This window comes from Raphanus sativus, chromosome 9, assembly GCF_000801105.2.
Source record: "Raphanus sativus cultivar WK10039 chromosome 9, ASM80110v3, whole genome shotgun sequence".
Classification (NCBI taxonomy): Eukaryota; Viridiplantae; Streptophyta; class Magnoliopsida; order Brassicales; family Brassicaceae; genus Raphanus; species Raphanus sativus.
Genome location: NC_079519.1, coordinates 2,982,488 through 3,004,840, shown reverse-complemented (window position 1 = coordinate 3,004,840; position 22,353 = coordinate 2,982,488). Strand labels below are relative to the sequence as shown.

Sequence of the window (22,353 nt, the reverse complement as noted above, 5' to 3'; positions counted from 1 at the left end):
TGGTGAAGGACAAATGTTGACTGTATTAAAGGTCTGAACAGTCCCATAAATTGTGTGCTCAGTTTGAAAACATGCATGAACCAAAGCCTTTAATGCAAAGAGACCAAATTCAAATAATGTAACGCTTCTTCTCCAGTCTCCTTCATTTACTCCACTTGGCTTCATCATCAAGGACATTGAAAGCTTTTTCTTTACAACTTCAAGTAACAATTCTGAGATGCAAACTCAAATATGAAATCTACTGTAACTAACACATTCAGACCCAAATCACAGATGGGTTAATAACTCAACAGAGAAACTGAGATTTCTTATGCAAAGGTTTACAAAACTTATCTAATCCTCAGACTCTATCTCTCACTAATCAAGTTTGTACATCAATTGCTCAATCAAGACAGTATTGTGATAACAAAACGAAGTAAAATAATGTTGGACTTACACACACATACTCTTACAAAAAGCTTGAATCTTCTGTTAACTCGGACAAAGAAGAGAACCCAAGCAAAGCCTGATCTTTAGCTCTATCGATCTTGTGCTCATACAAATCATACGGCTCCCAAAGATGATCCAAAGGACACGGTCTCTTCTCATCAAGCCTAACCCACGGCTTCCCTTTCCCACTCCAATGCAACAAACTCACCGGTCCTTTATGCAAAGACCTACAGCTCCCTCGCACGTTGTCTCCTCCCAATCCATGCTGGTTCCACCTATGATCAATCGCTTCAACGTCCCCCGCAAACACCAAAAGGAAAGGAGGCAACGAACCCAACTCGTAGATCCTCCGCTTCTTCTGTATCTGCATCCACGTCTCGATCTTCTCCCTGTAGCTCCCTTCCCTCCACCTCACCAGATCCATCACCATCACTCCCGTGTTGAAATAGCACGGCTTCCGACCCGAGAACGACCCGGACAAACCCGGGTCGGACCAGAAACCCGACGTGAAGTATTTCGTGAAGTTCGCGTGGCAATACTCCGGAGCTCCGATGGCTCTCGAACCCGTCAGCCTCGTGCTCCATAGCTTGGTGATGTCGTCGACCACGACGACGTCGGAGTCGAGGTAGATGACCCGGTCGACGCACGGGTCAAGAATATCTCCGAGGTAGCTCCGCGCGTAGTTCAAGGGGCTCTCGAGGGCCTGCCTGATCGACGACGAGATGAGGTTGATGACGGCGTCTTCCCGGAAGACGTAGACCTTGAAGCTCAGCGACGGGAACGTCGAGCGGACGAGCTGGCTCAGGACGCGAGGGCTCGCCGGGTCGAACTCCGCGGCGACGAAGTGGAGGAAGACGTTCTCCGGGCAGGAGGCGTGGCGGAGGACGGAGTGGACGGCGGCGATCGAGCCACGGAGGTACTCCGAGTCGAGGGTCATCGCGACGTGGACGAGGGAAGGGTCGCAGGACGACACGAAGTTCTCTCTGTTCGATGATTGGGATGCGCACTCCTTGCCGTTTCGGTACTCCGGAGCTTCCGAGAACTGTGCGGCGTCGAATCCGCTCTCGACGCCGACGGAGGTGATTCTTACCGGAATGTTCCGTATTCCGACGGCGGAGTGAGAGAGGAACATAAGAAAGACGGCGAGGAGCGGTGGAACCGCGGGTTTGGTCGGAAAACGCAACCGCATTGTCGGAAAACGCGTTTTTTCTCGACTCCGATGAGTCTTCGAGTTTAAAGTGAAGATCTGTGTCTTTCTTTCTCCTCTACACTGAGTTAAGAAGTGTGAAGTTTTTAGGACTAAATAATTTACTTCAAGAACGTAGAGAGAGGGTAAGAAGAATGGCTTTTTAGAGAGACATCTGCCACCCACGCGGTTTATAAGCGCGTGAATAGTGACGTGGCTTAATCAGTCTCCAACGTAATTACCTATTCAACTGATAGGATTAACTTCTCGGTAATTAAAATGTGAAGAAGCAGTGTGTCTCTTAATTTAATTGTCTACGAGGGGTGTACCGTAATTTAATTGTCTACGGGTGGGTTTTGGAACTTGTGATAAGTTTGAGCCAGCTGTGAACAGCGACGGAACCAGCTGGAGTAATGAGATGAACGGTTGAGATTAAAAATGTCGACCAGTCCTCTCATTGGCTGATCACACTCGCTTCCCGACTCAATATCTCACGTGCTCCGCACGCGCAGGTTCTGAGTAGTAAGTTTTCCTTTACGGTAAATGTGGATTGGTGACCACAAAAATAATTTTCGAAAGAATGTTTTAGGGGAGAAGAGGAAAACAAGATTTGTTGTTAGAACAACGAGTAACGAGCGTGTCTCGTTACGAATATTCTGGCTCCGTGGTGCCACTTTTTTTTTTTTTTGGTGTAAATGTTAAATGGTGCCACTTAATAATTGTTTTTTTTGTCAACTTTGTGTGTGTCACCACTCAAATTACTAAATTAAAAAAAAATTGTATTTTCATTATCCAAATTGATATATCCATTCTTTAAAAGCTGAAACAAAAATCCATTTTGAATTTGACGTGCTATGTATAATCTTTTGATTCCGAATATTATACGTTGCACAACTAATTTAGTAGTATAAAATGAAAATATTCTTTTTTATTTTCTGTTTGCGTGGAGGAAGATACTCTACGCTATCTAGAAGTTTAAATAACGGTGAGCCAAAAAAAATGTTTAAATTAAGAAAGTAAATATTTGTTAGTGTCAATTAATTAGTGTTAGATTTCAACTGGTCCATTGGGCAATGTTGTGGTGTTAAGTGTTAACAAAGGAACTAGATCATGACCCGCTCGGTCTAGCGGGTGTTAATCTTTTTTTATCTTTGTTCGTACTAATGTTATACATGATTGCTATGTGTATTAATTTTAAATTTCGAGAAATAAAAATGTGTTTAAATGTGTTTAAATAAACAATGTGTACTAATGTGATTCCTTTGGCATGCTGCTAACAGATTTATAAACCAATAGAATAGAAAAAAACTTATAAAAGCTGAAACAAATGCAAGTACAGATTCATCTGCGAGGATGCACTCAAATGTGTCGCCTCCAAAGCCGGTGTTTTGTTTCCAACAATGAAGAACTTTAACTCGAATTTTCCAATTGTTTCTTAAAGGTTTCACACCATCTATCATAACTAAAATGATAGGTTTCGACATTGTGTTTATTTGAGAGTTTTTGTAAATGTCGTATGGTGAAAAAGAATATTTCACATTCAATTAAATCAACCATAATAAATAAAAATATCACAATTTGATCGATTCCTAGATTTTCGCTTGGATAAAATATACTTGGAGAAATGGATTTTCCATAACTGATTATTTAAACAACTTGGAGAAGGGTTTTTCTATAAAAGAATATTGACTGTATTTTTAAAGGAAAGGAATATCCGATAATCAAATACATTAACCATAGTAAATACTAAGAACATCGATTTTATTGTTTCCTAGATTTTAGGTTTGATAGAATAAACTTGGAGAAAAATATTTTCTATAACCAATTTTTAAAACTTGCAATATTATTAAATATGATATTGTAGGCATGTTAAATCAATTTGGAGAAGTGGTTTTGCTATAAAAGATTATTTAGTGTATATTTTAGAATTGAGAGATTCAATTTTTTAAAGGAACAATATGGACCAATCTTAAGATGAATTATATATAATTGCAATATGAACAAACAGATGAATTATATATAATTCCAATGTGGACCAATCTTAAGAAGCTGGATGAGTGTGAGCATGATGGTTTTATTATAAATACTATGTCTAATTTGTATATGATCATGGCAGGGATTATGGTTGCACATTTGAGTTGATCAGATATATTAGTATTTAATTTCTATGTATGTGACGATTCATATGTATCTTAGTATTCTTACTATATATATACTCCCTCTGTTTTTAAATAATACATGTTTTGAGATTTTCACACTTTTTAATAAAACATATTAAAATTTACTTATTAGTGCATAGTTTTTTGTTATTTTATATTTCCTATATTTCTAAACAATAAAATTTCAAGAAATACAATTAATGTTTTTGAGATTCACAATTATTCATAATTAGTTGACAAAAATTACATTGAAAATATGAAAAATACATCTTTTTGAAACAAAAAAAATTCCTAAAACATACATCTTTAAAAAACAGAGGAAGTATTATATATAATTTCAATATGGACAAACAGATGAATGGTACGTATTTCATAAGAATGGTATCTATATATTATATCTATATATTATATATAATTGCAATATGGACAAACAGATGAATTATGTATAATTGCAATATAATTGTAAGATTTAGTTTCAGAGCAATGGTATGTATTATATTCTTAGTATATAAATTGACATGTAATAATGGTATGTATTAAATCCACATGTAATAATATGTGGAAACTGTATATGGTATGTATTATAAATAAGGGATGATGTTTAATTTAAATATAAAAGGTCCATCTTTAAAATTCACCTAGAAGAAGTTGTAATGTTTCTGTTTTACTAAGATAGATAAAGAACCAAACCTTATATGATTATTTGAGTACTTTATATCTTATATTCACTATAAACATCTCTACCGTTGTCTGCCATGTACTCTAGAAAAAACCAAAGCACTACAATAAGCACTACTGTTGTCTCCAAAACTTCTTGACTACAAGCTCAATCAAAGCATGTAAACATCTCAATATGTGGAAAATTAGAAAGAAAAATATTGTTTTTATCAAATAAAAGAAACATGTAACAAAAGGAGGATAAGTGTGGAATCCGGTAGAGACGTTTGAGGTTAGGTGGTGGAAACAAACAATGATGTGTCGTCTTGGTTACGGACGGAGAAAGTAGATGGATGCTTTCCTCTTTGAAAATTACTAGTAATTGAGTATTATAAATGTTGGTGTGTTTGGTGTGTGACGATTTTATGGAATACGAATGATGCTTTGCTTGACGAGTACAACACGGGTGGTTCATTGAGGGATTTGTCTTCCACCTCTCCACTTGTTGTTTTAGAAAATTACAACTTACAACATACGACAGCTTAGTAAAAGACAAGCAAAGCCAGCTAGTTTTTGCCTTCTCTTCTCGTTTCTGCATTTACCCTAACTCCGAGGCAAATCAACTTATGCTACGAGTTTACTCTTCTTTTTACAAAAAAAGTTCCTCATTTATCAGTTTTGTTGCCTTTGGGAATTTAGAGAAATGGATTTGTACTAGAAAACGTTAGAAGATGATAATTGTCCCTCTTATTAAGGGAATCAATGGGTTTTCACTCATTTCCACTTGCATCATTTCGAAAACAATCAAGAAGAGTTCACTAAAAAGGAAGTTGTGAAACCAAAAAAAAAAAGCTCTATACTTGAATTGAGCTCCAAACCAAAAAAAATGTTTGTTTTGAGTAAGTTTTCGTGGTCTTTGGGATTTTATTGAGCTCCTTCTGGAGTGGTGGATAAATGAATCTGAAAGACTGAGATGTGTGTGATGGGCATAACAGGTACCATAACTTAAGGAAGTGTTGCTCTCAGTTCTTTTCTGTCTGCTCCAAAAGACTGCAAATTACAAAATGAGGAAATGAATGTTAGCATAACACACTTATATGAATCAAAATTTCAAACCCAAGGTTGTCTCCAAAGGATATGAAGGTTATATACCTCAGATCCGAAACCTTTTACGTATATATTTGTGAAAAGATCAGATGGTTCTGGTATCGGGCTCTCCTGAACACACATAAATAAATAAGAAGCATATGGTGGTAATTGATAACACACACAAGTATGTAGTTGAAGATAGAATGAAAGCTAGGTTCTTCGTACCTTGGCTTGAGCTACCGCTGCATCAACTTCTTTCCTCACTTCTTTCTCCATATCCTAAAAGTAAGACATAGTGCATTTGTTCTTTTACTTCTTCCTGGGTTGAGGACTAATAATAAGAGAAGTGCATGATTTGTTATTATGAGCGAGTACCTTAAGCTCTTTCTCCGTAGCTATGTCATGCGATATAATCAACTTTCTCACTCTATCAATTGGATCTCGCACCTAACAGGTTTACAAGATACAAGTCAATAATATTTTGTTTTCTTAAAAAATTGTAACTATATAGCAGCATTTGTTAGGAGGGAAGAAGACGATTTAAACTAACCTGCCTCACGCCAGAGATTTCATCACGTGTACGGTAAGTGCTTCCTGGGTCAGACATAGAGTGACCATGGTATCGGTATGTGTCCATCTCAAGAATCTGTTCAAACACAAAAACAAATGCATGTTATAGATATATAACAAGGAACGATAGTTGGAACAGAACAAGTAGCAATTTATGCAGAGTTGCATCAACCACTATTCGTATACTGTAACTCTGTGCGATGAACAGAGTTACTAGTTGCTACAGAAACACACCCTCATTGAAAGCCTATCACTTGCAAAACATACCGGGCAAAGTCATGCAATGCAAGTATCAAATCTCTTCTACTGATTAAAACTCATTTCCTACAATTCTTGGGAGAGTTATTTTGATTTAATTAAGAGAAGCAACATGAGCGATTTAGATTACAATGAAAGTTGCAATGCATATTGAAGGAAGATAATAGTGCAAAACTTACAATAGGTCCATTCTTAAGCGCGTGCTCTTTAGCAAACTTGCACGCTTGCTTCACAGCCAATGCATCCATACCATCCACCTAGTACATCAAAAAACAAAAGCACGATCAGCTTAAAATCACACTCCCCCCTAAACAATAAAAAACAAAGAACATGATTCTGTATCATAGCACTCTCATCTATCATCTTAACCCTTCATCTACAATTCTACCAATAGAGACATATGTACATTGCATGATGCAGAGATCAAGATAATACACAACAACTCAATCTCACCTTCAATCCAGGAACATAATCTCCACGCTTGAAATAAGCTGGAGACTTGGCAGACCTCCACTCAGCCGTTCCCATCCCATCTGCAATCAACACACTACTCATTACACCTCATCCAAACAAAAAGACAAAAATCAAAAACCCACTCACAGTGGTTGTTCTCGCAGACAAGAACCGCAGGCAAGTCCCAAAGCGCAGCGATATTCAACGCCTCAAACAGCTGTCCCTGGTTGGCCGCACCATCACCATACAAAGTAAAAGTCACAGCCTCCTCCTTAGAGTACTTCTGCGCGAAAGCCAAACCACACCCCAGCGGGGCCTGAGCGCCGACGATCCCGTGCCCGCCGTAGAAGGACGCGTCCTTCTTGTAGAAATGCATAGACCCTCCTTTCCCCTTGGAGCAGCCCGTGGTCCTCCCCATGAGCTCCGAGAACGCCTCGAAGATCCCTCCGCCGCGGCCGAGAAACGTGCAGTGGTCTCGGTACGACGTGATGATGGCGTCTCTCCTGGTTATCGCCGCCTCCATCCCGATGGCGACGGCTTCCTGGCCGTCGTAGAGGTGGCAGAACCCGCGGATGAGTTTGGCCTTGTAGAGCGAGTCGGCGGCGATCTCCATCCGCCGCATCAGGGCCATGTCGCGGAAGAAGGAGAGGAGCTCCGACGACGAGGTCTCGACGGCGCGCGAGGGGGGTTCGACGAGGTGGGATGTGAATGGGAGCGAGGTTTCGACTGTTATTGGTGTGGTGTCTGTGGAGATGTGGCGGCGGAGGGTGGTGGGGAAGGCGGCGGCGAGTGGTTGGAAGAGGGTGGTGGATCGGGAGGAGAGTCTTGAGAGTGCCATGTCTCCGCCGTGGGATTTGGTTTTGTTGCGGAGTAGAGAGAAAAAGAAGGCGAATGTTTCTTTTGAGTGATTTGAATAAAAAAGACAAAAGCCAATCAATGAAGAAGATGTAATGAAAAGAAAGAAAGAAAGAAAGAAAGAAAGAGAAAAAGATATTATTGTCAACGTTTTTTCGTGTCACAGAAGGGCGTTTTCTTCTCTAAACGTCTCTCTGTCCCTCCGAAAACCCTCAAATGCCAATTGAATATTTTGACTTTATTATTTTGAATATATCTTTATTTATATCTAAAGTGTGGAATTGTTATTTGTTTATGTAAACTCTACTTGTTGATAAAAAAAACACTACTTATATATAAAAAAGTTGATTAACGTTTTCTACTTTTAACAAAAAAATACTTTAATATAACTAAAATTCACAGTAAAATAAAACACATAACTGAACAATAATAAACTTTTAGTATTTGAAATCAATAAATGCGTAATAAGTAATTAAAAATCATAAATAAATTTCCACATTAGTTGTTTGAATTTCTAAGTTATAATTTTTTTTTTTAAGTTATAAAAATTTAATAGACTTAATTTATAGCTTTTAAATTTCTGAAAGATGTTGTCAATTTTTTGTTGTGTTTTACTAATATAGATGGTTAAAACCAAACACAGAAATATAGTACAAAACCCAATATTTTTTAATTAAAATCGGTAAATTGCTGATGCTAATAGGATTATTGTCTATCTAATCATAGATTAGTCAGTAATGTGTTTGCTCCACATTATTGTTTTAGTATACCATCAGCTCACACAGACTGCTGATTATATAATGTTAATATGGTATTTTCCATCTTAAGTATTTCTTGGTAATCAAATTTAAATGACTGTTCATATATCTACTTTTGAGAAAGAAAACAAAAACAAATTCTACAGTGTAGATCAAGTAAATAAAAGCTTGAAATAAGGACTGATTTGACCAAGAACAAGATGTATAGTGGTCTCAATTCTTATTACCTGGCGTTTATAAATAATTAAAACATAGACCTCTCAAAGGACGGTTTGGCCGAGTGGTCTAAGGCGCCAGATTTAGGCTCTGGTCCGAAAGGGCGTGGGTTCAAATCCCACAGCCGTCATCTTTATTTTTTTGTTCTAATTTACAGCATTTTGAGAAATGTTTTTTTTTTGTCCAGAGAAATGAATTTACTATCACTTAAAAAATGAAAATCTCAATGATACTGCGCGAAAAAAAAGAAAAAATAAAATAGTTTTTTCTTTAATAATTTTTTTTTTTATTGAATTTGAATCATTAAAAATATTATTAGTGTAGACGTGTACGTAATAATAATAATATCTTGGAAAATTTGGAAATATCAAAAATTAATTTATTGGGTGTAATATCCAAAAGAAAAAAGAAAGAAAATCAATCTCCAAAGCCCTGGAGGAACGAACATGAACACTCTTCCCGTCGTCTCCCTCACACCTTCCTCCTCCTTCAAATTCTTCCACTTCCCTTCTTCTCCTCTTCTCTCTCATTCCCCAACCTTCCGCTTCACCAAATCCCTAATCCTCCCTCCAACAACACATCTCTCCTTCAAATCCCTCAACTCTCTCTCACCCTCCCAGTCTCAGCTCTCCGAGGACTACGACGAAGACGAAGACGAGGACGACGATGACGACGACGACGACGACGAAGCTGCGGACGAGTATGAAGACATCACCGACGAAGCTCGCAACACCGACGACGACGACGAATTCCCGGTGGATTCTTCTTCGCCACCGCCGGCGGAATCCTCTCGGCAGCAGCAGCAGCAGCGCGTGGAGTTCAGGTGGCAGAGAGTGGAGAAGCTACGCAGCCTCGTACGAGATTTCGGAGTCGAGATGATCGATATCGACGAGCTCGTTTCCATCTACGACTTTCGAATCGACAAGTTTCAGGTATATCATCAGCTTTGCTTACTATTCTGATGTGAATCTGAAACTGCGTTTTTTTCTGTGGACAGAGATTGGCTATTGAGGCGTTCCTGAGAGGCTCCTCGGTGGTGGTTTCTGCTCCCACGAGTAGTGGCAAGACTTTGATAGCTGAAGCAGCAGCTGTTGCTACTGTCGCTCGTGGTCGCCGCTTGTTCTACACCACGCCTCTTAAGGCTCTCTCTAATCAAAAGTTCCGCGAGTTTAGGTTTGTTAGTCCTCCTGATTCTTCCCATTTGTGTGAAAAGCAACTGTTATTGTTGAAAATGTGGTTGATTTTTTTTTTTTGTTAGGGAGACGTTTGGTGATGATAACGTTGGTTTACTCACTGGTGACTCTGCCATCAACAAAGATGCTCAGATTGTTATCATGACTACTGAGATTCTCCGCAACATGTTGTATCAAAGGTTGGTGTGTTTCTCTCATTTGGATGCTGTTATTAACTCTTTAGTCTGACTTTAACACCCTGGATATCTTTAGTGTTGGAATGGCTTCTTCAGGAACTGGACTTTTTCATGTTGATGCGATTGTTTTGGATGAGGTTCATTATTTAAGCGACATATCTAGGGGCACTGTGTGGGAAGAGATTGTGAGTTCTTCTTCTTCTTCTTCTTTCACCATTTCTCTTTGGTTTTTTTTGTTTCGTCTAAAGATTTATTGGTTTAGTGTCTCATTTGAATTTTTCTCAGGTTATTTATTGCCCAAAGGAGGTTCAACTTATATGTCTATCAGCCACTGTTGCAAACCCAGACGAATTAGCTGGTTGGATTGGGGAGGTGAGTCTTTAAACATCTTCCTTTAAGGGAATGTATCACAGCTTTCCATTAATATGTTGTCTAAGACGTGCTGTGTTCGCCCTCAGATACATGGTAAGACCGAGTTGGTGACTTCGTCAAGACGGCCAGTCCCGTTAACTTGGTACTTCTCAACGAAGCATTCTTTACTACCTCTGCTTGATGAGAAGGGGATACATGTGAATCGGTAACTTGTTCATCTTCATGCTTTTATCATATCAATATGCTGTGTAGAATGTTCCTCTCTGATAACAGCACACCTTAGATAACATGATAACGAAAAAGCTGTAATACATTCCCTTAAAGGAAGATGTTTACAGACTCTCAATTAATTGGAAGAGGCTTTTATTTTTGTTGGAGCAGGAAGCTGTCTCTCAATTATTTGCAAATGTCTGCCTCGGAAGCTAGATATCGTGATGATGACGACGGGCGCAGGGGAAGGAGGTCAAGAAAACGAGGAGGTGATACAAGCTACAACAGCCTCGTCAATATTTCTGATTATCCTCTTTCAAAGAATGAGATAAACAAGATCCGCCGTTCACAGGTCTCGCTATACTTCCTATATTTTTGTTTTTTTTTAAGCTTCTCATAATAAGTTAATGACTGGAGCTGTGTCTTTGACTTTTAGGTGCCTCAAATCAGTGACACATTATGGCATCTCCAGGGAAAAGATATGTTACCAGCGATATGGTTCATTTTCAACCGTAGAGGATGTGACGCAGCTGTACAGTATGTTGAGAATTTCCAGCTTTTAGATGATTGCGAGAAAGGTGAAGTTGAGCTGGCCCTGAGGAAGTTTCGTATTCTTTATCCAGATGCAGTGAGAGAGAGCGCAGAGAAAGGACTGCTAAGGGGAATCGCTGCGCATCATGCGGGATGTCTACCTCTTTGGAAATCTTTCATCGAGGAACTGTTTCAGCGAGGACTTGTTAAAGTTGTCTTCGCCACTGAGACACTTGCTGCTGGCATAAACATGCCGGCTAGAACGGCTGTTATTTCGTCTCTGACAAAAAAGGCTGGCAATGAGCGAATACAGTTGGGTCCTAACGAATTGTTCCAGATGGCTGGGCGTGCTGGACGCAGAGGGATTGATGACAAGGGTTACACTGTGCTGGTTCAGACTGCTTTTGAAGGCGCTGAGGAGTGCTGCAAACTTGTGTTTGCGGGAGTAAAACCTCTCGTGTCACAGTTTACTGCTTCGTATGGAATGGTGTTAAATCTCGTAGCTGGTTCAAAAGTCACTCGTAAATCAAATGGAAGTGAGGACGGGAAAGTCTTGCAAGCTGGGAGAAGTCTGGAAGAAGCCAAGAAATTAGTTGAGAAGAGTTTTGGAAACTATGTGAGCAGCAATGTGATGGTTGCTGCGAAGGAGGAACTTGCTGAAATCGACAAGAAGATAGAGATTCTGACATCGGAGATAAGCGATGAGGCGATAGATAAGAAGAGTAGGAAGCTTCTGTCAGCGAAGGAATACAAGGAGATCACTGCACTTCAGGGAGAGCTGCGTGAAGAGAAACGCAAGCGTACTGAACTGCGGAGAAGGATGGAACTCGAGAGGTTCTCAGCTCTAAAACCGCTTCTAAAAGGGATGGAAGACGGAAACTTACCGTTTTTATGTTTGGAGTTCAAAGATTCCGAAGGGATGCAGCAGTCAGTCCCTGCGGTTTATTTGGGGCATATTGATTCGTTTAACGGTTCGAAACTTCAGAAGATGATGTCTCTGGATGAGTCTTTTGCATTGAACGGTATCGAGGATGAATTATCAGCTGATGAGCCTAGTGTTAAACCATCTTACTATGTGGCTCTTGGCTCTGATAACTCATGGTACCTCTTTACTGAGAAATGGATAAGGACTGTTTACAGGACTGGTTTCCCTAATACTGCACTAGCGACAGGAGATGCTTTGCCTCGAGAAATCATGAAGGCTCTTCTTGACAAAGCAGATATGCAGTGGGATAAACTATCCGAATCCGAACTTGGAAGCATGTGGAGAATGGAAGGATCTCTAGAGACATGGTCCTGGAGTTTAAACGTGCCTGTCCTAAGCAGCCTCTCGGAAGAAGACGAGGTGTTGCACATGTCCCAAGAGTATGACAACGCTGCTGAACAGTACAGGGAACAAAGGAGCAAAGTCTCTCGTCTGAAGAAGAGGATATCACGATCAGCAGGGTTTAGAGAATACAAGAAAATTCTAGAGAATGCTAAGCTGACGGTTGAGAAGATGAAACGGCTTAAAGCGAGATCAAGACGCCTCATTAACCGTTTAGAGCAGATTGAACCTTCTGGTTGGAAAGATTTCATGCGGATAAGCAATGTGATTCACGAAAGCAGAGCGTTGGACATTAACACCCACTTGATATTTCCTCTGGGTGAAACAGCTGCTGCAATCCGCGGAGAGAACGAGCTCTGGCTTGCGATGGTTCTCCGGAACAAAGTCCTTGTCGATCTCAAGCCTCCTCAGCTAGCTGGTGTATGTGCAAGTCTAGTCTCCGAAGGCATTAAAGTTCGACCGTGGAGAGACAACAACTATATATACGAGCCGTCTGATACAGTAATAGACGTGGTTAATTTCTTAGAAGAACAAAGAAGCTCTCTTATAAAGCTTCAAGAGAAGCATGAGGTTGAGATTTCATGTTGTCTGGACGTTCAGTTCTCTGGTATGGTTGAAGCTTGGGCTTCTGGGTTAAGTTGGAAAGAAATGATGATGGAATGTGCAATGGACGAAGGTGATCTTGCTCGTTTGCTACGACGCACCATTGATCTCTTGGCTCAGATTCCTAAGTTGCCTGATATTGACCCCACGCTGCAACGTAGTGCAGCAGCTGCAGCAGATATCATGGACCGTCCACCAATCAGCGAGCTTGCCGGTTGAAGAGGCTCCACGTTAGCTCTATCTTTAGTGAACCATTGGCAAAGATACAATAGAGACATGAGCTGCATTTGTAACGATATAAAACAAATTTTCATTCAGGTGATTAATGTTGGAAAGAATAGGACCAAACAAGAGACAACTTTTGAGTTAATGTTACAACAACATACAAAAGCTTTATATACACAACTGTGGAAGCTAATCCCTTTCAGTATTCCTCTCTTCCGACAAAGCGCAATGCTGAGTATATCAAGCAAAATAATGCAACCTTGTGTTCTGTAAAAGCATACTCTCTGTTCAGGATCTTTTGCCGATGGCAAGTGTTGTGAGACAAGGTCATTGTCCGGTGAGAAGTTTTTGGTAACTTTGTATCCTCCTTTGCCTGATTGAAGAGCCACTGGCAACAACATGGTCCTGTCTGCTTTGGTTTGATACCTTCTTCCTCTTAACACGATGCAACACATCCTCTGTGTCGAATACATAGGAGACCTGCAGGATATGTACATCAACAATTGCTCTATAAAAAAAAAGCTTTATCATAGTGTTAAGCAGAGCAACTGTACCTTTGAAGAACTGCAGGTTATCTTACACTCCAAACCGTTACTAATCTTAACTTGATCCTCACCATTTTTACGCTTATTCCTTGGGGGACAAAAAGAAGAGAGCATCTAATTAGTTTCCCCATTACTATTGGATGATTCTTTCTCAATGCTCTATAATACTTACCGGTTTAGATAAATTCGAGAATTTTCTTTCATATTAGCTTGACTGGAAAGGAATTTATTGTGAAGGTAAGCTGCGAAAGTTTGGTCCATGGATATGGATGTCACATCAGGCTTATCATGTCCGTTGTTCAGAAGCTGGATAGATAATTTTGTTGGTGTCGACACTTCCTGCAGCAATAAAAACACAAACTATGAAGCTCATAGATCATAATAAGCCAGCTTTGGTTCAAAACTGTGGAAGTGACTATTCTTACACATTCAATGCGGTATATATCTTCATCAGGAAGGAGAACACGAGCATTGTCATAATAAACAGCGTCAAGATATTTTTCAGGCTTTCTGGACTTCTCGTATAAATACAGCTGTTGTAGTTTGTTGTCCATCTCATCACCTGCTACTACTTGAAGCTGAAACAATACACTCATATTGCTTAGTTGAGTCACAAGTGAAGAGAAGAGAAACAATACACCACAATGTAAACCTACATGCTTGATGAGCTTATAGATCAGCTTGTCCAGTGTGAAGAGAACATATGACTGTGTCCCAATTATTGCTCGGCAGTCATCTTCGAACTTGGGATTATCAGACGTGCCATCAAGCAAGTTGTAGAGTGCATTCATGAATCTGTTTCCAGCAACGAAACTAGATGTGTAAGCAGCAAACAAAGATGTAACCAGATTCATTTATACAAAAATCACCTGGAGTAGGAATCTGCAGGGTTTGCTGAGTTTGAGGTCTTCCACATTCTTTCTGGACAAGAAGAATTGATCTTTGCTGATAATATTCTATCATACAAAATCTGTTCACAAGTAACCACAAAACGAAGTTAGCCTCACATCCAGCTCCATTGATTTGTAGATAAAGGTAACGATGTGTTTACCTGATGAAGCCTGAAAAGAACGTAATATGAGTCATTCCCGTAGAAGACTCTGGAGTTAGTAACATCTTTGTCCTTACTGCATAACGCTGGAGGGACATACTTTGCAAGAGGCTTCACATGTAACAGGTTACGCACTGATATGGGCAACACAGGCCTATTGTCACCTTCTGCATCATCATGTGCATCAGACATACCTTCTTCTTCTTCCTCCTCCTCAGCCTCACCTTCACTTTCTGCTTTGTTATTATGTTCCATTTCATCTTCAGGGTAACAACCTTCACCATCACCAGACTCTGTTCCTGAAACATCACCGTTCTGAGACGTGTTCCCGCTGACTTCTGATGATCTCGGTGCACTTTCATCACCTTCATCAGCCGCATTACCATCTTTACCATTGCTGAGAGCCTCCAAGTCATTCTCTGCAAAGTTGTCTTCCTCAAAATCTCCTGTGGGGGAAAGTTCACCCTCCTCTCTTTCGACTTTGGCAGACACTTCGTTAGCTCTCTGATTACTCGATGTCTCCGCCACTGTCCCATTTGGATATACCTCCACGCGTGGCCCGTTGTTTACATGATTCCCCTTCAACTCCATCTCCATTCCACTGGCTAACGCGCTAGATTTTGGATTACTATTACCGGCAATGTTTTTACCGTTCCTTTGAGGTAACAATCCATCTACAGACAGTGTATTTGAGTTATTATGCACACGTTCAACAGAAACAGCTTGTTTGGTTTCAGGTCTTTCGTCAGGTGTGGTTAGATTCTTTGGCATTTTGTCACATAACAAGGCAGTATCTGCGGTTTTATTAGCAGTGACATCTCTATCCAAATCACCAGCTTTTCGAGTGCCATTTAACCGCACAGAGCTGGCAACAGTAACTCCATTTTGAGAAGTGCACTCGCTCAGGTTCGTAGTAGACTTGACAGCATCTTCTAGGTCTTCAGCACCTTGAGGGCGAGAAGGAACACCAAACATTGGCTCCAGAAACTCTGTCCACACCTTCATCACCTTATCTAACTGTTCCGTCGAACACATTTCTCCGCATGAATACTTGATCAGCTGGTACAGATCCTCGTGAAGATCAGGATCTGGATAATCAAAACTCATGTTGGAGCAAACAGTTCGTCTGTTTCCAGCCGCAAGAGCTAGCAGCAGTGCATCATCTTCTGCTCGCTTCTTTTCAGCCATCTCTTTTATCTCTGCCAGCAACGCTGCAATGAAAGTGGTACATAAGAAAACTGTATATACCACTTTGTAGGTAGATATTGCTCTTACAGTATTTTCAAACCTTTTGTGCTCAGATTCTTTGAGTCTTGCTGTTTGAAATAAAAACTGCGGTGATCAAGTGATCTGTGGTAGTTCTTGGTGTATATGTCAGCCCACACTTTGTTGAAATCAGAGCGACACCTTATCCACTCTTCTTGCTTTTGTTTCAAACGGGTCAGTATCACAGGTAAAGCAAGATAGGCATTCTTCTTTAACAGATCCAACACATCCAGCCCATGGTCACCGTATAAACGTTCTATGCACCTTATGTTTAAAGCTACACAAGACAACAACAACAACAACAAAACATTATACATCAGTAAAGAGAAGAGTGTAGATTTCACACGTGAGGGGATAACACAGCTTTACCTGTGAGGTGATCCTCAATACAGATGGGAGTGTCGGTTTTCAATTCATTACTACTAATCTTTGCCAATAACTCTTCCACACGATTGGTAGCTGAGTTCACAGACTCTAATAGCATGTCTAGCTCAAACCTAAAAGCATTGAAATAAACATTTTTTTTTCACCAAATCCAAACTATTACCAAGAAGAGGTTCAACAAAAAAATAACAGTAAGGCTCTCTGCCTACTGAACCTGTCATCTTCACAACGAAAGAGGCTCTCTTCGTACTGGTTCTTGCGCATGTGCTTAAATGAATAGTCCTCACTTCCTGAAGTGACAGAGACCCAATGATCATTAAGCACCTGGCTACCAATCTCCATCTTTTGGCTTGCAATGGGGATTGGATACTGCAAGAAAACAAATATCAACTAATGGAGCAAGAACAAAAACCAAAGGAGACAATGAACTGTAGACGCATACATTCTTTGGAAGTAACCGATAACTAGGAGTGCACTGTTCACAGTTGGAGAGATCTAGCTCATTGATAGGTTTAGCCCATTTCTGGCTCGCTGCAGCCTTTTCGAGCCTCTCCTTCTCACGGTCTCTTTCTCTAAACCTTTCAACCTTGTCACGCTCTCGTTCTGTATCTTTGTCCTGTGACTTTGTAGGCTGAGGAACTTTGCCATCACTCCACAAGGATTCTGTAGTCAAAACAGCAACCAAAGTGGTTAGAGTTAAGTCAAGTGGTTAAAGATTAATAGCTTAGACTTACTCTTAGTCACGATACCAGAAAGTAATGCATCTGCACAAAGAAAAAACAAAAAAAAAAGGGTCAAATCATGTTAAGAAGAGAAGGCCACAAGTTTGGTTAGTTACCATTCTTTTCACACTGAACCAAAAAGACTCTGAAGGCCTCAATAAGATCTGGATACACTCCAATTAAATCTCCCACCTGAGACAAGAATATATATCCACGTGTCAATGACTAGGAAAGTACCAAGTTTTTAACATAGAAGAAACATTACCAAAGACTGCAACTCTGGTTGGCTGATAATTTCCTTTGAGAATAGATTAAGACATCTCAAGAACTCTTGGTACTCTGAGGTTTTGAGTTTTGCCTTCACTCTATCAACAAAAGCAAGTTCTTGGACATGGCCTTGTCATCACCAAAAAAAAAAAAAATCAATTATTATTATTTTTTAAGTATAAAAAATAAAGGACAAAAATTTTCTATAGCTAACCTTTATCATCATAAGTAGAGGAAGTGGCAATGTCTCCACGAAAAAACTTGTCTCCTTCTCTAGCCTGATTATTGGAGATTCCAGGAGAATCATTATCTCTTAGCGTCAGCTTCTTTTTACTGTGGAGGAGGAGCTGCTCTTTCTGGCTATCTATTCCATCACCTTTCCTGTCTCTGCTCCCATCCATGATGTGATCGTTCTTTTTGTTGTCAATGCGTCTAACGTCTTCTTTGCTTTCTTTCAACAAAGATCTCTCTTGGTCTATCTCCATATGCTCCGTTTTGAGGTCAGTACGTTCCTTCTGTAAACAAGTGACAGCTCTGAGTATTGAATATCAAGCTCAGAAAACAAAACACTTCAAGAGAGAGAGGGGAACCTTATCAGAGTCACGCATGGTGGGAAGAGATTTGATGCCGCCACGATCACGTACTGACATTTTGGAAGGATCATTAGTAGAAGCGGTTCCTGAAGTATCAGGGAGAAAGTGAGTGAACTCCACAAGCAAATCGTGATGGTCCCGGAAAAGGATAGCCACCTGCAAAAGATAAATCAACATCAAAAGAAATGCAAACTAAAACATTAAACAAAAGCTACAAAACACACACCTCCTGATAGACCTCAGTAATGGACTTGTTCTCCTTTCTATACATGTTCAATATGTCTAAAAACGATTTGTACACACGGTCATCTCCTTGAAACCTTGTCTGCAAGAAGAAAAAGATTAAATTAATTAAACTTTAGAAGCTTAAAAAGCAGCAAAAGAGAGAGAGATTATCTCTTAACCTTAATCTTGTTGACGAAACTAATAGCTTCTTCAAACTCAACAGGTTTCTTTGGAGGAGGTTGGTCGTCTTCTTCGGGTAAGAGTGTGATCTCGAAACCCTTTGGTAAGAAAGTGTTGAAACCCAAGATGAGCTCTCTGTTCCCTTTGAACAGTTCTTTCACCCTCAAGATGACACCGCTTGTATCAACTCTACAAAAAAAGACTCAAAAAAAATAACAAGTCTCAGATTTTTTTCTTAGCTTTCCCACAAAGACAGAAACTGAAGTTTTATAATTAATTATATTACCTCTGAGCTTTAAAATCTTTCATGACCTCAAGAAACTCATCGTACTTTTCGCGTTTGTCTTGAAACTTATCCTTGACAGCTTTGAGGTAAGCAAGTGCATCGTTAGTGGTTAGCTTCTGTGCACTTCCTCCTCCTCCAACCATCATTTCTAGTTATTGACTTCATTAATCCACACAAGAAGATAAGATAAAGATTAAAAAAAAAAAATCAATTTAATAGATCAGAGCAAGATTAACACTCAATTCAACAATTAAAAAAAAGTAATTTAGCAATCAAAAAGTCTTCAAATTTGAGGATTCATGTGGATTTAAATTCAATCAAGATGATATTTTTTTTTATCCACAAATCAAATCTTTGAAAAAAAAATGGAAGTCGAGCAGTAGATCTAGCAAGTAAAGAAGAATCAAAGCAGAATCGAGAAACAATGAAGCTGAGAGAATTCGATCTTTAACTTAAATCTTCAGATTGTTATTATTTTTTTAACATTACGGCGCTTATAGATAAGAAAGAGGAGGAAGATGATCGTTGGAGATTACCGAATTTCGTAGAGAGGTAAAGTCTTTTACAAAGCACAAAGCTTTTCCCCTTCTTACCGCACACGGAAGCACCACCAGAGAGACAACAACGAGAACAAGAAGAGACTTTTGAACAAGTTTAGTTTCTCTGCAGAACACAAAAGAAACTTGAGAGAGTTAAAAATCTTTTTATGGTGTGTAAGAGACAGAGAGTTATGTAAGGGTTTTTTTTTTTACGTAGTGTAATTAATTAAGTAAGACCCTTTTTTTTACATTTTCATATCGTATTTTCCTTTGTTTTTTTTTATTCAAGACATTCACTATCTTTTTCCTTTTTGTATACGAATACTATTAACAAAAAAGACTAATACTGGATGAGAAAAATAAAATAAAATGAATAAAAACAAAGTTAAAGACAGCAGTTGCTAGGTTGCTTATGGGTTTGGGTTACCGGTTATAGCCGGTGATTTTCATTTGCTGATTAGGGCACAGAACTAGGGGGTTGGATTGGGCTTGTGATTAGTGGTGATTTTGTGATTGTTTGGAGATTTTGAGGACAAATCAGGAAGGTCAGGTAAAAGTGTAATTTAAGTTATTTAACTATCGATGTCGTGTGCTGGAATTAGTAACTTCGAGGCTTTTTAATGTGTATCCGACGAAGAATTTACTAGTTCGTTAGGAGTTTTTACAAATCTAGAATAGATTCAATTTCTTAGACGTTTTCTTTGTTATGGAAACTATTTGATTCTTTTATGCAAGGGAATTGTTTGCAGATTTGTATGTTGTGCATTTAAGGTGGATTTCTGTTTCCTTATTATTATTCTAGATTTGTAAATTTTGATTAACAAGAGCTAACATTGAAAAAGAAGTATAAAATGTTGATTTTGTCGGTTCAAGATAAACTTTTTTTTGTTAATTTGATGATCGCCTTATTTTAATAATACTCTGGATAAAAAGGTTAGCCAAGAGAATTTTGGATAATTATCAAATTTGCTTTGCATCTTAATTCAAAAACGGGCATTTGGTCTAGTGGTATGATTCTCGTTTAGGGTGCGAGAGGTCCCGAGTTCAATTCTCGGAATGCCCCTATTCTTTTGATTAAAAGTGTTTAATTCTCATTTTTTTCTTGGTTCCTTTCCTGATTTTTGTTCCTTTGGGCCCAAAATATTTGCATAAATTTGGTAAATAGGTCGTTGTTAATAAGCCCATGATAATCTTTCAAAGGCCTTAATCCATAGCCTCAAATTCCCAAATCCACAAATGACGGCCCAATTTCTCGTTTTACTTTTATTTTTCCTATTTGATAAAACCCAAATTCTCTAATTTAAACCCAAAACAATTCTAGATCGATTTGGTGAGCTAAGTTACAAGGACACGAGAGACTTACGGAAACAAGCACATTGTTATTTTTTTCTCATTCACAGATACATTATGAATTTGAGACACTTTTTGGCAACAACTGTCTTTTTCTTGACCATTACTGCCCCTGAATTGCTTAAGTATATTGATTCTCTCTCTTGTTGCTTTTGTAAATAATGGTTATGTCGATTTTCGGTTTGTAACTAGTGAATGTCTTAGTTGCAATTAATGTTAAAGTGAGAGAAGAAGAGAGTCGGCTTTTACTCAAATAAAAGATGAGTTAAGATAAAAAAAATCTCTGTTTTTTATAGGCTCTATTTTTATGAAGCTCTGTAAAAGTAGATGTGCATAAATATGTCGTGGATAGGAGAGTCGTGGATAGAAGTTTGTGGACATATATGTTTGTGGATAGAAGATTGTGGACAAACATGTTGTATAACGGCGTATTTAACGATGGAGATCAGTGGAATATCGATGAGAGAGATAAGTCGTAGTTGGTGAGATGAGAAGAGTGTAGATGCTTTTGAAATAAAAAAATAAACCTTAAATGTTGAGATTGTCTGTAAACCCCATCACCACCACCTTCTCCTCCTCACGTCTTCTACCTCTGTATCTACATCCACCACCACAACATCCACCAACACGGTATCCACCACCACTTCCTCTTCCTTACGTCTTCTACCTATGTATCTCTATCCACCACCACAGCATCCACCACCACGACATCTATTATCACTTTCTCTTCCTCACGGCTTTCATCTCCATGTTTACATCCACCGCCACAGCATCCACAACCAAGGCATCTACCACCACCTCCTATTTCTCACATCTTCCATCTCTGTATCCACATTCACTACCATAGCATCCACTATCACGGCATCCACCACCACCTCTTCCTCCTCACGTCTTCCACATTTGTATCCACATCTACCAACATAGCATCCACCATCATGGCATCCACCACCACGTCATCCATCACCATTTCCACCACTATTTTCACCCTCACGTCTTCCACCACCGCATCCATTGAGGTATCCACCGTTTCTCCACCACAACTTTCAATATCTTCAATTTAAAATCAGATCTTGAAACTAAAATAAAAAAAAATCAGGTAAGAAATTAATTGTTCATATATGAATCAGTTAGATATATTTTTTTAAATTAGTAATAGAGAGTCACGATTGAGAATAGATTGGAGTTTCTAGATTCATGGTGTGACTCACCAATGGTTGAGGATGAAGAGATGGAGAGGATAATCCGGCAGAGCAGTTCCAGATCGAGCAAGCTGGAGAGCTTCACCAAAGATGCCATGACAGAGAACGTGTTACAAATGAGAAAAATAAATCAGATCTATTTTGTGTCATAGATGAGAGAAATCAGATATGTGTTACAGAGGAAAGAAACAAGAGCCAAGAAGAAGAGGAGAACGAAAGTTTAATTGTTTTTGAAATAGGAAATACAAACAGTTTATTTGGTTTCGAAACATTAACTAGTTAGGATGGGTCGGTAATATGGAGAGCTTAGAGTTGATTTGGTTAGGCAAAGGAGAGAGTGTGTAAATGAGAGTCATATTAGTCATTTCGCAGGGAGAAAATGTGTGCAGAAGTCAAAGTGCTTGTATGTGTAATTGAGAATTTGAAATGTGTCTGTGAAGGTAAAATTCTCCAAATTGATCAATTGCACTATAATAATT

General features: G+C 39.2%; 4 protein-coding genes and 2 non-coding genes across 6 annotated transcripts; 3 read left to right on the top strand and 3 right to left on the bottom strand.

Moving 5' to 3' along the window:
• Positions 1-282: 282 nt before the first annotated feature.
• Positions 283-1,770, bottom strand: LOC108827416 (probable galacturonosyltransferase-like 9). Its single transcript, XM_018600809.2, has one exon. It carries the CDS (start codon positions 1,616-1,618, stop codon positions 449-451), a length of 1,170 nt encoding a protein of 389 aa, XP_018456311.1. The 5' UTR covers positions 1,619-1,770; the 3' UTR covers positions 283-448.
• A 3,391-nt stretch (positions 1,771-5,161) lies between these two features.
• LOC108827415 (pyruvate dehydrogenase E1 component subunit alpha-2, mitochondrial) lies at positions 5,162-7,822 on the bottom strand. The gene is made up of 8 exons (XM_018600808.2): positions 6,949-7,822; positions 6,802-6,881; positions 6,528-6,605; positions 6,071-6,166; positions 5,896-5,967; positions 5,746-5,799; positions 5,584-5,649; positions 5,162-5,481 (listed from the first exon to the last, which is right to left on the bottom strand). Exons 1-8 carry the CDS (start codon positions 7,637-7,639, stop codon positions 5,437-5,439), a joined length of 1,182 nt encoding a protein of 393 aa, XP_018456310.1. The 5' UTR covers positions 7,640-7,822; the 3' UTR covers positions 5,162-5,436.
• Positions 7,823-8,680: 858 nt separating this feature from the next.
• Positions 8,681-8,760, top strand: TRNAL-UAG (transfer RNA leucine (anticodon UAG)). Its single transcript has one exon. It is a non-coding gene; the product is annotated as a tRNA-Leu (tRNA).
• A 262-nt stretch (positions 8,761-9,022) lies between these two features.
• LOC108827211 (DExH-box ATP-dependent RNA helicase DExH15 chloroplastic) lies at positions 9,023-13,447 on the top strand. The gene is made up of 8 exons (XM_018600570.2): positions 9,023-9,562; positions 9,628-9,803; positions 9,889-10,002; positions 10,076-10,184; positions 10,285-10,371; positions 10,458-10,576; positions 10,753-10,933; positions 11,018-13,447. Exons 1-8 carry the CDS (start codon positions 9,077-9,079, stop codon positions 13,259-13,261), a joined length of 3,516 nt encoding a protein of 1,171 aa, XP_018456072.1. The 5' UTR covers positions 9,023-9,076; the 3' UTR covers positions 13,262-13,447.
• On the bottom strand, positions 13,337-19,482 carry LOC108827210 (paired amphipathic helix protein Sin3-like 4). The gene is made up of 20 exons (XM_018600569.2): positions 19,323-19,482; positions 18,787-18,945; positions 18,500-18,689; positions 18,322-18,420; positions 18,093-18,251; positions 17,717-18,017; positions 17,501-17,631; positions 17,352-17,427; positions 17,248-17,277; positions 16,956-17,176; positions 16,728-16,882; positions 16,499-16,626; positions 16,152-16,406; positions 14,864-16,074; positions 14,682-14,782; positions 14,469-14,607; positions 14,238-14,390; positions 13,985-14,151; positions 13,822-13,900; positions 13,337-13,747 (listed from the first exon to the last, which is right to left on the bottom strand). Exons 2-20 carry the CDS (start codon positions 18,930-18,932, stop codon positions 13,595-13,597), a joined length of 3,894 nt encoding a protein of 1,297 aa, XP_018456071.1. The 5' UTR covers positions 18,933-18,945; positions 19,323-19,482; the 3' UTR covers positions 13,337-13,594.
• An 834-nt stretch (positions 19,483-20,316) lies between these two features.
• TRNAP-AGG (transfer RNA proline (anticodon AGG)) lies at positions 20,317-20,388 on the top strand. Its single transcript has one exon. It is a non-coding gene; the product is annotated as a tRNA-Pro (tRNA).
• The last annotated feature ends 1,965 nt before the right edge of the window (positions 20,389-22,353 follow it).

Coding starts and splice junctions, on each gene's coding strand:
- LOC108827416 (XM_018600809.2), bottom strand. CDS start 1,618: ATGCGGTTGCGTTTTCCGACCAAACCCGCGGTTCCACCGCTCCTCGCC.
- LOC108827415 (XM_018600808.2), bottom strand. CDS start 7,639: ATGGCACTCTCAAGACTCTCCTCCCGATCCACCACCCTCTTCCAACCA. Junction 6,882..6,948: donor TGTCTGCGAGAACAACCACT/GTGAGTGGGTTT, acceptor TGTTGATTGCAG/ATGGGATGGGAACGGCTGAG. Junction 5,968..6,070: donor AAATCTCTGGCGTGAGGCAG/GTTAGTTTAAAT, acceptor TAAACCTGTTAG/GTGCGAGATCCAATTGATAG.
- LOC108827211 (XM_018600570.2), top strand. CDS start 9,077: ATGAACACTCTTCCCGTCGTCTCCCTCACACCTTCCTCCTCCTTCAAA. Junction 9,804..9,888: donor CAAAAGTTCCGCGAGTTTAG/GTTTGTTAGTCC, acceptor TTTTTTTGTTAG/GGAGACGTTTGGTGATGATA. Junction 10,003..10,075: donor CGCAACATGTTGTATCAAAG/GTTGGTGTGTTT, acceptor GGATATCTTTAG/TGTTGGAATGGCTTCTTCAG.
- LOC108827210 (XM_018600569.2), bottom strand. CDS start 18,932: ATGATGGTTGGAGGAGGAGGAAGTGCACAGAAGCTAACCACTAACGAT. Junction 16,407..16,498: donor TATTGAGGATCACCTCACAG/GTAAAGCTGTGT, acceptor TGTCTTGTGTAG/CTTTAAACATAAGGTGCATA. Junction 13,748..13,821: donor TAACCTGCAGTTCTTCAAAG/GTACAGTTGCTC, acceptor CATATCCTGCAG/GTCTCCTATGTATTCGACAC.